We start from the raw sequence: 15,965 nt of genomic DNA, 5'->3' as shown, positions 1-15,965 counted from the left end.
CTTTTTTTTTTTTTTAAATTTTGAGGGGGGTCTCAGTAAGTTGCTTAGGGTCTCACTAAATTGCTGAGGCTCTCCTCAAACTTGTGATCCTCCTGCTTCAGCTGGGTGGGATTACAAGTGTGTACCACTGTACCTCGTGGTTGTTTGTTGCATTTTAAAATGTCAATGACAAAATAAGGAAACTGCCTTTTTTTTTTCCCCTAAAATTTTCAGGTTACTGATTCATATTATGGGTTAATTAACTTGTATTCAAAAGGTCTCTTGTGCAATGTGAAAGACTTGAAACCTCATAAGAAATCTCCCTTCAGAAAAGCCCTTTGATTTTACTTGTCTCTTGAAACTTATCCAGTGTTGAGGAGCAATGCATGGTTATTATCTTGGAGAACTTGTGTGTTATGACAACAACTAAAACAACTAAACACAGTTTTACAGATGTGACTTGATAGTTACTAGTGGTACTTTTTTCTAATTGTTTTTGTTGACATATGAAGCTATTATGATTTGAATCTTTGCAGAGAGAATCTATAAATACCTTCGTTCTTAGGATGAGGATTCTAACAATTTGCTCTAAATTTTTAAATACCAAGTGATCATAAATATTTTGTATTAATTGGATATAAATTTATAAAAAGTACTTACTCTGTCAGATATTAACAAACGTGATTTTTTTTACACATATTTTGATTTTTAGGGAAAAAATTAAGATCCTGATTTGAATTACGTCTCAGTGAGAAGAATGCTGGTCTGACTCTGGCCCTAGCTAGGGCCTTAACTGGCTATGTATTGGTCTTATGCAAATTACTTATCTTTCTGAGCTCTAGTCTCATCATTTAAAAATGAAGTGTTTGAGCTATTTCAATGCCTCTTTTGTCTTCTTTTCCTTTTTCCCCTAACTTTCGGTAGTACTGGGGATTGAATCCAGGACCTTATGTGTACTAGACAAGTACTCTACCACCGAGCTACACCTCCAGCCTTACAATTTTTTGTCTTTAATCTCTGACATCAATAATATTTTTCTCTAAGTAAGCAGCAGATGGCAGTGTGAAAATAATTTTTTTTAAAAAAAGCTTTCAATTTGTTGTTTTCCTCTGTCAAAGAAGTTTTGTTCATTTCTTCCTAGAGCTCAAAGTTTTTTGGAAAGAATCATGATTTAATATTTTATCACATAATTAATTATGATATTATATTTTTATTTTACTTTTTTGGTACCAGAGATTGAACCTAGGGGTACTCTACTACTGAGCTCTGTTCTCAGCCATTTTTATTATTATTATTTTTTTATTTTGGAACAGGGTATTGCTAAAAACCTCTAATTTGTGATCCTTCTGCCTCAGTCTTCTAAGTCACCACATATGCCATCATGTCCCAAGATGTCATATATTTTATAAAATGATTAACTTTTATCACTAACTCCAGACACCCCAACTGTGTTTTTTGTGGCATTAATAAACATTAAGGAGTATACATTTAAAGTCTTATTTTGAAGATTCACCTTGAAATCTTTCGAGCGTGTCAGTAATAATCTCTCTGTGCTTCATTTCCATTGTGGCTGTTAAATTTGTAAACAGTGACTCTCAGTGTCAATGCAGTTTGGTAAACAACAGAGAAGGGTCATGCCTTTATGTTGTCAGACATCCATTTATGAAATTTGATTCTTAAAACCATGTCTATTTTTGAAACATCTAAGTATTTCTCATTGGGTATACAAACAGCTCAACTCTTGGATGTTAAGTTTCATCTTTCAAGTGGATTTTCAGTTTTCAACACAGGTGTGGAATATTCCTCAGCCAGATGCGGTGGTGCATGCCTGTAATCCTAACAGCTGGAGAGGTAGAGGCAGGAGGATCGTGAGTTCAAAGCCAGCCTCAGCAATTTAGTGAGGTGCTAAGCAACTCAGTGAGACTCTGACTCTAATAAAATACAAAATAGGGCTAGGGATGTGGCTCGTGGTTGAGTGCCCCTGAGTTCAATCCCTGGTACCACCCAAGCCTCAGAATATTCCTCTCCGTTTGTCATATAAATATGTCTGCTATTCTGCATTTGCTCACAGAAGAGGGCCTGAAAATGGCAGAAGCCACTTCATGGCCAGAGAGGAATGTGGGTGATCCTTAGGTATTGAAAGTTATGTGGTTTTAATCTCAATGATCATAATTCAGTTTTAAATGTGTGTAAATCATGATATTGGGAAGAATGTTGGGCTTTGGGACATGGGATCCTGGCTCTGCCACTAACTAATAGTGTGAATTGGGAAGGCTTCCATTATTTCTCAGTTTAGGGTTACTTAAAAAAGAAGGAAAAGGCTGGGTGCAGTGGCACACATCTATGATCCCAGTGGCTTGGAAGCCTGAGGCAGGAGGATGGCAAATTCAAAGTCAGCCTTAGCAACTTATGGAGGACCTAAGAAATTTAGTGAGGCCCTCAGCAACTTAGTGAGACCCTGTCTCAAAAAGTAAAAAAAAAAAAAAAAAAAAAAAAAAAAAGAAAGAAAGAAATGAAAAGGGCTGGAGATATAGCTCAGTGGTAAAGTACCCCTGGGTTCAGTCTTCAATACTGAGAAAAAAAAAGCCAACAGTACATACAGAAGTTTGCACATAACATATGAGTAAAGCTTAATCAATTTTCATAAATGACATAGCCATGTAATCATTCTCATGCAAACCCAGAACATGAGCTGTACTTGGAACACAGTTCAACTGTGTACTCTTCTGGTTAGTACTCTTCCCCACTACAAGGAAAACACTATCCTTGACTTTTACCAAAGATTTTTTTTCCAGTACTGAGGATTGAACCCAAGGGCACTCTACCACTGAGTTTCATCCCAGTACTTTTTATTTTATTTTTTTCTGTTTGTTTGTTATTCTAGTGTTGGGGGTGGAACCCAGGAGGTGGAACTGAGCCATATCTCAGTGATCTTTTAAAAAATTCTTTTTAGATATACATGATAGTAGAGTGTATTTTGACATATTATACATACACGGAGAATATCTTCCCATTCTTGTGGTTGTATATGATGTGGAGTTACACGGGTAGTATATTCATATATGAACATAGGGTTGAGACAGGGTCTCACTAAGTTGCTTTAGGCTCTCAAATGTTGCTGAGGTTGGCCTCAAACTTGTGATCCTCCTGCCTCAGCCTCAGCCTCCAGAGTTGGTGGGGTTATAAGTGTGCACCACCATGTCTGATCTAATGATCATTTTGCCTGTTTTTGTACTTTTATGGTTATAATTACATGGTTCATGCCTTTGCATTGTGTGTCTTTCAAGATGTTTGAGAAATTACATTCTTATCATTAGTGTAGTTGTAGATCATTCTTATTACCATAAGTAGTCCATTATAAATATAAATTAGAATTAACTCATATACTCTATTGCTGACGAATGCCTGAGTTACCTGATTTGAGCTGATTTTAAAGTCAGTTTCCTGATTTTATTAATAGCTTTGCTATGAACATTTTAGTAGATGACTTTGAGTATAATAGTATTTCTTTTGGGGATATCCACAGAATTAGAACTTCTGGGTTTCACAGTGTGTCATGTTCATCTCTGGTAGACTATGAGGATCCTGCTTGCTCTATATATTTATTAACAGTATTGACTGCCTTTAGCCATGTGGGTAGTTGTGTTTTTTGAAAATTGAAGATTATAATCTGTACCTTGCAGTGTTGTTAACTCAGTTAAGGTATACTTCTCTTTGCTTCAAATCTTGGATCTTTTTTCTACTATGGACTTGGATAACTTACCAGAACTTCATTTTCCCTCCACATAAAATGAGACCCTAATATCCTTTCATAGCTCTGTAATTCTGTTACAGTGTTAGTGGAATTTCACTATTATTTAAATCCCATTACATGAGCACTTACCTTCTCATACATAGAACAATAAATCCAGGTAGTGATCGGTTTTGCTAACAGTGCAGAGTAACACTATAAGGAGGGCACTTTCATTATTTTAGTTCTCAGAAGAGGAAACTAAATCAAATGAGATAAAATAAGTTGTCCAAGATCAAATGACTAGCAGGTAGTTATGTTAGAATTTGAATTAAGTGACTCCAAAGCAACCCATTCTACCTTCCTCTCTTGCTTTCCTTTCCTTTCTTTCCAGGAGTATTCTATCCCTGCTCAACATCCCCACCCTGCTTTTAATTTTCCTTCCTTCCTTCCTTCCTTCCTTCCTTCCTTCCTTCCTTCCTTCCTTTCTTTTCTTTCTTTTTTTTTAAGTTTAGGGACAGGGCCTTACTAAGTTGCAGAGCCTGACCTCAAACTTGGGATCTTCTTGCCTCGGCTTCACGAGTAGATGAGATCACAGGCATGCACCACCACACCTGTCATGGGGGTTATTTTTGTTGTTGTGTGTTTTATGATAGAAAAAAGGTCATCTTGAACTTATGATAGTTGGATCATATAATTGTGGGAAAGGGATTACTATTAAGTAAGTGATGATTTCTTTTCTTTTTCTTTTTTTTTTTTTTTAAGGTCCTGTCTGCAGTCTCTGTGTCTCATCTTTTGGAGCAAGATCTGTCACAATCTTCAGTGGCTTCATGGTGGCTGGAGGCCTGATGTTGAGCAGTTTTGCTCCCAATATCTACTTTCTGCTTTTTTCCTATGGCATTGTTGTAGGTAAGGAGCTTGGTCACTATGACTTTTCTAACTTCACAAATCACACATCATTTCACCAGAGTCAAGATTAATATTCAATTAAAATAAGGAGTGAAAATGTTCAGTAATAATTTACACTCAGTGAAAATTCTCCAAAAATTTGTTGCTTTAACAACGTGTCTTCTCAGTGAATCAAAGTGTGTGAAAGGGAAGGCTGGCTGGGGTTGTAACTCAGTGGTAGAGCTGTTGCCTAGCACACCCGAGGTCCTGGGTTTGATCCTTGACCACACACACACACACACAAATGTGTGAGAGGATGAGCATTTGAACAATCCACTTTATGTCTGCTTGTAAGGCACAAGAACGTTTTCATGCTAGCACTTATCTTGCTATAAGCACAAAAAAGGAAAAGCAAGAGAGGAGAAACATACAACTTAGATGTCATGGCATCTGGTGCTTCTCAGACCTAGAAGTGGTCCCTTTCATATTAGGCAGTCAAGCAGGGCTCTGTTGAACTGTTTGTGTCCCACAATACCTATTGCCAGGGCCTAAATCAAAAGTTACAGTGGAAGTATAAGGTAGATTTTATAACACATTATTTTTAAAGATAAGGCATGAACCAGGTGCAGTGGAGGGTGATTGTAATTCCAGTGACTCTGAAGGCTGAGGCAGGGGGATCAGAAGTTCCAGGCCAGCCTGGGCAACTTAGACCCTATCTTGAAACAAAAAATAAAAAGAAGTAGGGTGTAGCTTAGTGGTTGAGTTGCCCTGAATTCAATCCCTAGTATACCCTCCTTCCAATAAAAAACAAACAACAAAAAAACATAAATAAAGCATGAGAGTGAAGAAAACTGTGTGGTAGGGATAATTCATTGATGAATGATCTTGGTTACAGAAGAGCCAAGAGTAGAGAGCTCATGACCTAAGGACACTGACAATGGAGGTGGGGGGCTACACTTGCCATGTGTTGCATTAATTGTATTCAATGTTAAGAATCACCAGACTCTGTGAGGTGGTACATGCCGGTAATCCCAGCTAAGGCAGGAGATCTTGGGCAACGTTGCAAGACCTTGCATCAAAATAAAATAAGAAGAGCTAGGGCATGGTGTAGTGGTAGAGTACTTGCCTAGCATGTGCAAGGTCCTGGTTTTAATCCTCAGAACTAAAAATGAAAAAAATAAAAACCAAAATCACTGGACTCTATTCCTAACAGCTCTTGAATTTTGAAAAAGATGACCTATAACTTCCAAAAGTTTCATCTAAGTATCTGAAAGAACCTAATTTTGTTTACTACCAATATTCTTTTTAACTTGGAAATGAGTACTGGAAATTATAACAGCTAATATCATTTACACTTTGTGGGTGTGGTGCTCCTGAATTTTGAAAAAGATGACCTATAACTTCCAAAAGTTTCATCTAAGTATCTGAAAGAACCTAATTTTGTTTACTACCAATATTCTTTTTAACTTGGAAATGAGTACTGGAAATTATAGCAGCTAATATCATTTACACTTTGTGGGTGTGGTGCTGGGGCATCAAACCCAAGACCTCATGCAAGCTAGGCAAGCCCTCTACCACTGAGCTACAGCCCAGCACCACCACCACCTCTTTTATTTGGCCAAAGAACCAAGGAACAATACAGGAATTATACCAACTATCATGTTATGGTGTTTAAACTAAATATCAGGGTCTAGAGAAATGAAAGTTGGATGGGCCCCTTGGCCCAGTGGACCTATTATTAATAAGACCTGAGTCAGATCCCATGTTTTATCTGGCACTCAGAGGAGCCCACTCCAAGGGGAGGCCTTGTAAACTCCTCAGGTCCTTAGTTAGCAATGTCAACCCATTCATTATGTATCCATCAATGCACAAAAGAATTTTCACTCTCCCCAGTATGTAAATGAATAAGATGCCATAGCTATCTTCAGGGGAGAATTCAGATTGTCATTACTTACAAACCTGTCATAGTGCTTATTGCAATCTCCTTCCTTCCAAATCCTGGTCTCTTTTTAAGTTAAGGGTTCTGAGTCAGAAAACAGGCCTATGTCTGATAGGTGGTGAATCCCAGAGATTAGGAGGAAGCTATCAGTTTATGAAGCAAACAGTGGACTTCAGGACAAGAGATGTAGGTCCTATGACCTTGAGAAAGCCTTTTTACATGAACGACCTTCCCTTCATCTGTGAAGACAGGCTATGAATCCTACCTCATATGGGTCTTGTGAGGTCTAAAGGAAGTCAAGCAATGTTAATAACAATACAAAAGTAAAAGAATTGAGTTGGATTTCAATGAATGAAAAAAGAAATCAGAGATCCAACATGGCGGCGGCCGCGGAGAGATCAAGTCTCTGACCTCTTCAGCTGCGCGGGCATAGGGAGTCTTAAACCGTCTAAATGCTGTTTGCTCAGGATCACTAGGCATTGCTGAGCTAACGTGGATCTGGGGCGAATAGCCTGCTCCTCTCAGAACACACACCGAGCCCAGAGCGGCCGAATTCAGGCTCCCGTTTGCCTGCATCTCACAGACAAACCGCTCTGGCTCAGTGCTAAAGGATCCCGTGGAAACAGCTTGTCGGTCCCGGTCCTGCCGGATCCTGGGGAAGTTAATACCAACCGAGCCTTCATAAGCAGTGGCCACAGGATTGACACGGGGCTGGGGAGGGCCGGTCAGGACCCACCCGTTGCTTCAGTCACCCTGCAAAAGGAACGAACTTCTGCCATTCGCAAGGGATACCACCATGGCAGAGAACTGACGTCACCAGAATGCGGCGGAGGAGATAACTTCATTGAAACCAGCGGTGGCAGGTGTGTAACCCCCTAGATTTCCCTCTCCACACAGCGGGGAAACCTCAAGGGCCCCTCCCAGCTCTCCTGTGAGTGCGATAGTCAGACCGAGGGATTCAGGAGTGGCGCGGGACCCCCGGCTACCGCTCCCCCCAGCACAGACAACTGAGGTCTCTTGCACCAGCTCCTGGAGGCGTGGCTACCGGAGGGCAAGCAAAATACGCTGAGGGTTCTCAGCCCCAAGCTCCACAACCTTAGGGGCTGAGGGACTGGCAAGCAGGGAGAGTGTGCCCAGTTGTTCAAGAAAATAGGGCTCCTGGGAGCAGCAGACCTGGCGCATAACCAGTATTGTGGTGAGCGTCACCTGTGAACAGGGCCAGTGGCAAGGTGACTAGACACAAGAAACGGCCCAAGGCACTCAGGAGTGGAGACCCGCCCAGTCGGGGAGGAGGAGCTGCTGCACAGTGATTGGTTTCCGCGCATTGAGAGGAGAAGCTTGGCCTGGTGGGCACAGCTCCACCTACTGGAAGAGAAGTTAATCGAACTCTAAGACTGCATTTGTAAATTTTTTAAAAATTTTTATTTATTTTTTCTTTTTTAATTTTTTAAAATATTTTTTGTATTTTTGTATTTTTTATTTTTATTTTTTTTATTATTTTTTAGTTTTTCTTCTTTTATTTTCTATTTTTTTCTTTTGTCTTTTCATTTCTTTTCAATTTCCTTATTCCCCTTTCCTTGAATTCTTTCTGTTTACCCCATTCTCTTTAGTGACTTCTTCCCTTCCCTTCTAATACCTTTCCTCCCAAGCAACACGATGCTGTTTATGTGAAATTTACTCAATATGTATAGGTCAGTGTTCTGAGACGTTATATAGTGCTACCAAGACCCTAGCTTCCCCCAAATACTCCAGACCATTCTTCTGTTAATATCCCTCGTCAGTAGAGCAACCTTCCAAAGTTGCCAAGTGATACAAACCTCAAGACCATCACATCATTCGACCTAAATATAAGTCCCAAGACCAAACCACAGACCACTATATGCCATCAGAATCCATACACAGTTTAGGAAATGAATGAATCTACACTAAAGTGCAACAAAACTCATCATCTCTAGTCATAGTCTCCCATCACAAAAGAGAGACCCCAGAGACACACAAAACCAAATAATTTCATAGGAGTAAACAGTAACTCAGCAGTCAAACAGAGCAAAAAGTAACATAAGCAGCATGAAAAAGCAAGGAAGAAAAGGAGTACAAACAATGCAGGACAGCCTAAATATACAGGAGGACCTAGAGGCATCAGAAAAATGGCCAAATAAAGAACTCAAAGAATACCTTGGACAGATGGAATGGAATCTTAAAGAGGATATGAGACAGCAAATTCAAACAAGAAAGAACTCATTGAAAATGAAACACACAAATAATAAAAGAAGCAAATAAGCATCTTTATCAGGAGATAGAGATTATAAAAAATCAAACAATAATTTTAGAAATGAAGGAAACTATAACCCAAATTAAAAACTCAAATGAGAGTATCACCAACAGAGTGGAGCAAGTAGAAGCCAGAACGTCAGATAATGAAGACAAAATATATCATCTTGAAAAGAGTCTAGCCAACTCAGAAAGGCTGGTAAAAAATCACGAGAAAAACATCCAAGAGATATGGGATAACATAAAAAAACCAAACTTAAGAGTCATCGGGATAGAGGAAGGCATAGAGGTTCAAACCAAGGGAATGAACAACCTGTTGAATGAAATAATTATAGGAAACTTTCCAGACATAAAAAAAGGAAATGGATGTACAAATTGTAGATGCATACAGGACAAAATCACAGTAGACCAATGCCAAGACACATTGTTATGAAGATATCCAATATACAGAACAAAGAGAAAATATTAAAAGCTACAAGAGAAAGGAAGCAAATTACATTCAGGGGTAAACCAATTAGGTTAACAATGGATTTTTCATCACAGACGCTGAAAGCGAGAAGATCCTGGAACAACATATTTCAAACTCTGAAAGACAATGGATGCCAACCAAGAACTTTGTACCCAGCAAAATTAAACTTCAGGTATGACAATGAAATAAAAATATTTCATGATAAACAAAATTAAAAGAATTTGCAGCCAGAAAACCAGCATTGCAAAGCATCTTGAGCAAAACACTACACGAGGAAGAAATGAAAAACAATAACCAAAACCAACAGTGGGAAGTACCTCAGTAAGCCAGAGAGCGGGGGGAAAGCTAGTCATGGAGAAACAAACCAAATTTTTTTAAAAAAGATAAATAATCAAACATGGCTGGAAGTACAAATCATATATCAATAGTAACTCTAAATGTAAATGGCTTAAAATAACCAATAAAGCAAAATAGGCTGGTAACATGGATTAAAAAAACAAATCCAACAATATGCTGCCTCCAAGAGACACATTTGGTTGGAAAAGACATACAGAGGCTGAAGGTGAAAGGTTGGGAAAAAACATACCACGCACATGGTCCTCGTAAGCAAGCAGGGGTGGCCATCCTCATATCGAATAAAATCGACTTCAAGATTAAGTTAATCAAAAGGGATAAGGAAGGACATTATATACTGTTAAAAGGAACCATTCACCAACAAGACATAACAATTGTCAATATTTATGCACCAAATAATGGTGCTGTGACATTCATAAAACAAACTCTCCTCAAGTTCAATAATCAAATAGACCACAACACAATAATTATGGGTGACTTCAACACTCCTCTCTCACCATTGGACAGATCCTCCAAACAAAAGTTGAATAAAGAAACTATAGAACTCAATATCACAATCAATAACCTAGACTTAACAGACATATATAGAATATATTAACCATTATCAAGTGGTGGATATACTTTTTTCTCAGTAGCACACAGACCCTTCTCAAAAATAGACCATATATTATACCGTAGGGCAACCCTCAGTAAATATAAAGGGGTGGAGATAATACCATGCAATTTATCTGATCATAATGGAATGAAACTGGAAATCAATGATAAAAGAAGAAAGGAAAAATCATACATCTCATGGAAAATGAACAATATGTTACTGAATGATCAAGGGGTTACAGAAGACATAAAGGAGGAAATCAAAAAATTCTTAGAGACAAATGAAAATACAGACACAACATATCAGAATCTATGGGAAACAATGAAAGCAGTTTTAAGAGGGAAATTCATTGCCTGGAGGTCATTTCTCAAAAAAAGAAAAAACCAACAAATAAATGAGCTCACACTTCATCTCAAAGCCCTAGAAAAGGAAGAACAAAACAACAGCAAATATAGCAGAAGGCAAGAAATAATTAAAATCAGAGCGGAAATCAACGAAATTGAAACAAAAGAAACTATTGAAAAAATTGACAAAACTAAAAGTTGGTTCTTTGAAAAAATAAATAAGATCGACAGACCCTTAGCCATGCTAACAAAGAGAAGAAGAGAGAGAACTCAAATTACTAGCATACGGGATGAAAAAGGCAAGATCACAACAGACGCTACAGAAATACAGAAGACAATTAGAAATTATTTTGAAACCCTATATTCCAATAAAATAGAAGATAGTGAAGACATCAATAAATTTCTTAAGTCGTATGATTTGCCCAGACTGAATCAGGAGGATACACACAATTTGAACAGACCAATATCAATGGATGAAATAGAAGAAGCAATCAAAGGACTACCAACCAAGAAAAGCCCAGGACCAGATGGGTATACAGCCGAGTTTTAAAAAACCTTTAAAGAAGAATTAAAACCAATACTTTTCAAGTTATTTCAGGAAATAGAAAAAGAGGGAACCCTTCCAAATTCATTCTATGAGGCCAACCCGATTTCAAACTATACTACAGAGCAATAGTAACAAAAATAGCATGGTACTAGTACCAAAACAGGCGGGTGGACCAATGGTACAGACACAGTGACTAATCCACAAAGTTACAACTATCTTATATTTGATAAAGGGGCTAAAAGCATGCAATGGAGGAAGGATAGCATCTTCAACAAATGGTGCTGGGAAAACTGGAAATCCATATGCAACAAAATGAAACTGAATCCCCTTCTCTCGCCATGCACAAAAGTTAACTCAAAATGGATCAAAGAGCTTGATATCAAATCAGAGACTCTACGTCTGATAGAAGAAAAAGTTGGCTCCAATCTACATATTGTGGGGTCAGGCTCCAAATTTCTTAATAGGACACCCATAGCACAAGAGTTAATAACAAGAATCAAAAAATGGGACTTACTTAAACTAAAAAGTTTTTTCTCAGCAAGAGAAACAATAAGAGAGGTAAATAGGGAACCTACATCCTGGGAACAAATATTTACTCCTCACACTTCAGATAGAGCCCTAATATCGAGAGTATACAAAGAATTCAAAAAATTAAACAATAAGAAAACAAATAACCCACTCAACAAATGGGCCAAGGACCTGAACAGACACTTCTCAGAGGAGGACATACAATCAATCAACAAGTACATGAAAAAATGCTCACCATCTCTAGCAGTCAGAGAAATGCAAATCAAAACCACCCTAAGATTCCATCTCACTCCAGTAAGATTGGCAGCCAAACAACAACAAGTGCTGGCGAGGATGTGGGGAAAAGGGTACACTTGTACATTGCTGGTGGGACTGCAAATTGGTGCAGCCAATTTGGAAAGCAGTATGGAGATTCCTTGGAAAGCTGGGAATGGAACCACCATTTGACCCAGCTTTTCCCCTTCTTGGACTATTCCCTAAAGACTTTAAAAGAGCATACTATAGGGACACTGCTACAACAATGTTTATAGCAGCACAATTCACAATAGCTAGACTGTGGAACCAACCTATATGCTCTTCAATAGATGAATGGATAAAAAAAAAATGTAGCATTTATACACAATGGAGTATTACTATGCACTAAAAAATGACAAAATCATGGAATTTGCAGGGAAATGGATGGCACTAGAGCAGATTATGCTAAGCGAAGCTAGCCAATCCCTAAAAAACAAATGCCAAATGTCATCTTTGATATAAGGAGAGCAACTAAAAACAGAATAGAGAGGAAGAGCATGAGAAGAAGATCACCACTAAATAGGGATGAGAGGCGGGAGGTAAAGAGAGAGAGAAGGGAAATTTCATGGTAAAGAAAGGAGACCCTCATTGTTATACAAAATTACATATAAGAGGAAGTAAGGGTAAAGGGGAAGAAAACAAGAGAGAGAAATGAATTACAGTAGATGGGGTAGAGAGAGAAGATGGGAGGAGAAGGGAGGGGAGGGGAGGGGAGATAGTAGAGGATAGGAAAGGCAGCATAATACAGCATACACTAGTATGGCAGTAGGTAAAAAAGTGGATGTGTAACTGAAGTGAATCTGCAATATGTATATAGGGTAAAAATGGGAGTTCATAATCCGCTTGAATCAAATGTATGAAATATGATATGTCAAGAACTTTGTAATGTTTTGAACAACTAATAATAAAAAAAATAATGAAAAAAAAAGAAATCATTCACTCTGGTAATTGTTGGGGTCCTGCGAGCTATTCCTTGCTAGTATATTATTAATACTTACTCCCATAATTGGCTTCTTTGTGATTTTACTTTTTTATATGTTCATGATACAGGGCTCATAGAATATTTGTGGGACAGAGAAATGGAATAATGATGTACAACACCACTTCCATTCTGTTACCATTTGAAGTAAAGTATCCAGTTGAAAAAGAAATGTTAGGAAATTACTATACAGTCAAAACTCATCTCCTTTCTGTATCATGAGCTCCTTAGGAAAAACAAAAAAACAAAAAAACAAGGAAAGTTCAGTCTAAACGTAGCATTTACTGAACCCAAGTGTTGCGAAGAATCATACTCTAAGAACTCTCATGTGTCTGGAAAGAACTAAATGGCTCATAAGGTAGAGGGTATGGCCTAGGCAAAGAGCTAATGCTAACAGGCAGGCTCTGGGGTCAGACCATGGGCTGCCATAGCCAATTCCCAACTGTCAGTCTGTAAACATGTTTCATGACTTCTATTTCTTCTATTTTCTTATTTGTTTTGGGGTACTGTGGATTGAACCTGGATACTTTACCAATGAGATATATCCCCAGCTCTTTTTATTTTTTATTGCAAGATAGGGTCTCCCTAAGGTGCTGAGACTGACCTTGAACTTGCAATGCTCCTGTCTAAACCTCCAGGTTCACTGGGATTGCAGGCAGGTGCCACTGCACCCAGTTGTTCCTTTATTCTTAAATTCCTTTCTGACTTCAAGACTATGGCAGCAGTTTTGGCTGTCCAAGAAGCTGTACTGAATCAAAAGTACTTGTGTAATCGATTAAAGAATATTAAAAAAGGAATCAAACCTATATTGGATATCTAATTTCAACCTAAAAGGCCAAAATAATTATTAAAGTATGTTAACTGGCATAATTCTCTTTAATAGTAGATCTTTTAAAAAATATCGTCTTAAAAGTATGTTATCCTATTTAGGTTTTTTCTTTTTCAGCTCAAATAAAATTGTGTCTAGTTTTCAAATAACTGTAAGCCTTACAGTCAATCCTGGTAATTTAGACTCCTATTTTCTCAATAACTTTACTAAATTAGAAGAAGACAGTGTGGTGTGAGATTGGAGATTAGATGGGACAGGGGATGGTAATGTAGAAAATGTACCATTAGTGAATTGCTGAATTCTCTTTCTAATAATTTTTTTTTCTGAAAAGCATAATTCCAAACTAATTTGTTTCTGCAGAATTCTCTTTTCTATGGAATATATTGTCTCTTGGCTGCTTGTTTATGATTTTCTTAATACCCCCTTCTTGATTTTTGGAAAAATCCAATTTCTTTTCCTTCATCTTCCTTCATTTTCTATCTTTCCTTCTCCCTTCCTCACTCTCTTCCTCCCTCCCTTCTTTCCTTCCTTTCTTTTTGGTACCAGGGATTAAACCCAGAAGCACTTAACTATGGGGAGGTCACCATTTCCTCACCAGGGGGTCCTTTTTCTTGCTCAGGAGGATATAAGCCACTAGAGAAAATAAGTCAGAAATAATTAGTGAAAAAATAAGAAACAGAGTCAGAATTATAGTTTTGAAGCAGAGTGCCTGATAGATCCAGTCTACACAGGAGCTGGAGCTAGACAATTAAAATTTGGCTCCTGTGATTTATTTAAGGGAGTACATCAAAGGCAGGGATAAGGTTTCAGGGGTGGAGTCTTGCTTCTCTAAGCCCTGCAGTCAGCAGGTTGATTGGCATCTTGGCCGGTCACACCTATCTCTGAGAGGCTGTGTGGCTGTACCAGGTTACCCCATCTCCAGTGCTGAGTGGGACCAGGCAGAGCTGAATAGAAATTCACATGTACTTGGGCTATCTTACCTTGTGCGATTGCCACGGGAAGTTACCAAATACCAGATGTTCCTATTCAAAGGCTGCAGTGCTGGTGTAGTTCACACATAGGCCATGGATGGCTCTCAACACTTAACCACTAAGCCACATTCCCAGTGCTTTATATTTTTTATTTTAAGACAGAGTCTCACTAAGTTGCTAAGGACTTTGTCAAATTGTTGAGTTTGATCTTCCTTAATTTTCTTGATATCTGTATAATCCACTCATATAGAAGGAGAAAAATTCATTTTCATCTAACTTTCTTACTCTAATTGTGGCAAAAGTAGAATTTTACAAGCCTCTCCTCCACTCCTTTTAAATGGTTATATCATTAAAGATAGTCTTTTGATCATCATGGATATGCAGTTGTAATAAAGAACTAAGATTTTCTAATACAATCTGAGGTTAAATCTATGCAATACCATAAAACGATAGAATTATAAATGTAACACAGTAAGTACAATAGTGAAGTGAAACCAGCATTCAGCACTGGTGTACTATGTATGTGCAGGAAGCGGGTGTGGAAATTTAAAGGAGTCTTAAAAGACAGCTGCATATCCATTGGAAGGGTAGTTTGAGGAAGACATTTCAGAGCCCAGATGCTTAGAAGCATGAGATAGAATGGATAACAGCAGTCTCTCTCTCTGTCTCTCTCTCTCTGTCTCTCTCTCTCTGTCTCTCTCTCTCTCTCTCTCTCTCTCTCTCTCTCTCTCTCTCTCCACGAGTCACATGGGGAGCTGTAAATATAGCAAAGCATGGTGCGCAATAGAGGCCTGAGGAGAAAAAGTTTTATGTAGTCTTTATTGCAGGAGCATGATGTAATGAGTACCGTTGGGAAGCAGCTTAGATTGGTGGGGAAAGCACTGTAGGTTGAGACAACTACTAATTAGGAGGCCATAGTCAGATCAGAAAAGCTGGAGGAAGTCAAATGAGGCAGTAGCAGTGCAGAGAGAGATGATGGTGGTTGATAATGCAGAGAGTGGGTGTGATAAACAGCTGGATGTGCTAACCTAAATAACAATCAGAGAGAGATTCTCTAAAGATCAATCAAGCTTATTTGAGAGTATACTATCATTGAAATGGGAATATTCATGCCATAGAAAATGATGAGCATAATTTAAGGAGGTTGAAGGAAGAGGAAGTTTTTAAAGGTGAAATGAGGAGGATTATATAGGATTTTTTGGAACAAAGATCCTTGGCTACAAGAATCAATAACAAGGGTGGCATCTG

General features: G+C 38.3%; 1 protein-coding gene across 2 annotated transcripts in view; it reads left to right on the top strand.

The window, feature by feature from the left end:
- Window positions 1-15,965, top strand: part of Slc16a9 (solute carrier family 16 member 9) — a 59,594-nt gene that overhangs the window by 32,519 nt on the left and 11,110 nt on the right. For both annotated transcript variants that reach the window (XM_076834423.1, XM_076834422.1), the window contains one exon: window positions 4,475-4,618. In XM_076834423.1, coding sequence (XP_076690538.1) covers window positions 4,540-4,618 — 79 coding nt within the window. In that variant the 5' untranslated portion in view covers window positions 4,475-4,539. The remainder of the gene's footprint in view (window positions 1-4,474; window positions 4,619-15,965) is intronic.

Source organism: Callospermophilus lateralis, chromosome 15, assembly GCF_048772815.1.
Source record: "Callospermophilus lateralis isolate mCalLat2 chromosome 15, mCalLat2.hap1, whole genome shotgun sequence".
Taxonomy (NCBI): domain Eukaryota; kingdom Metazoa; phylum Chordata; class Mammalia; order Rodentia; family Sciuridae; genus Callospermophilus; species Callospermophilus lateralis.
Note: the sequence above shows the minus strand (reverse complement) of the source record. Positions and strands in the feature narration are given on the sequence as shown.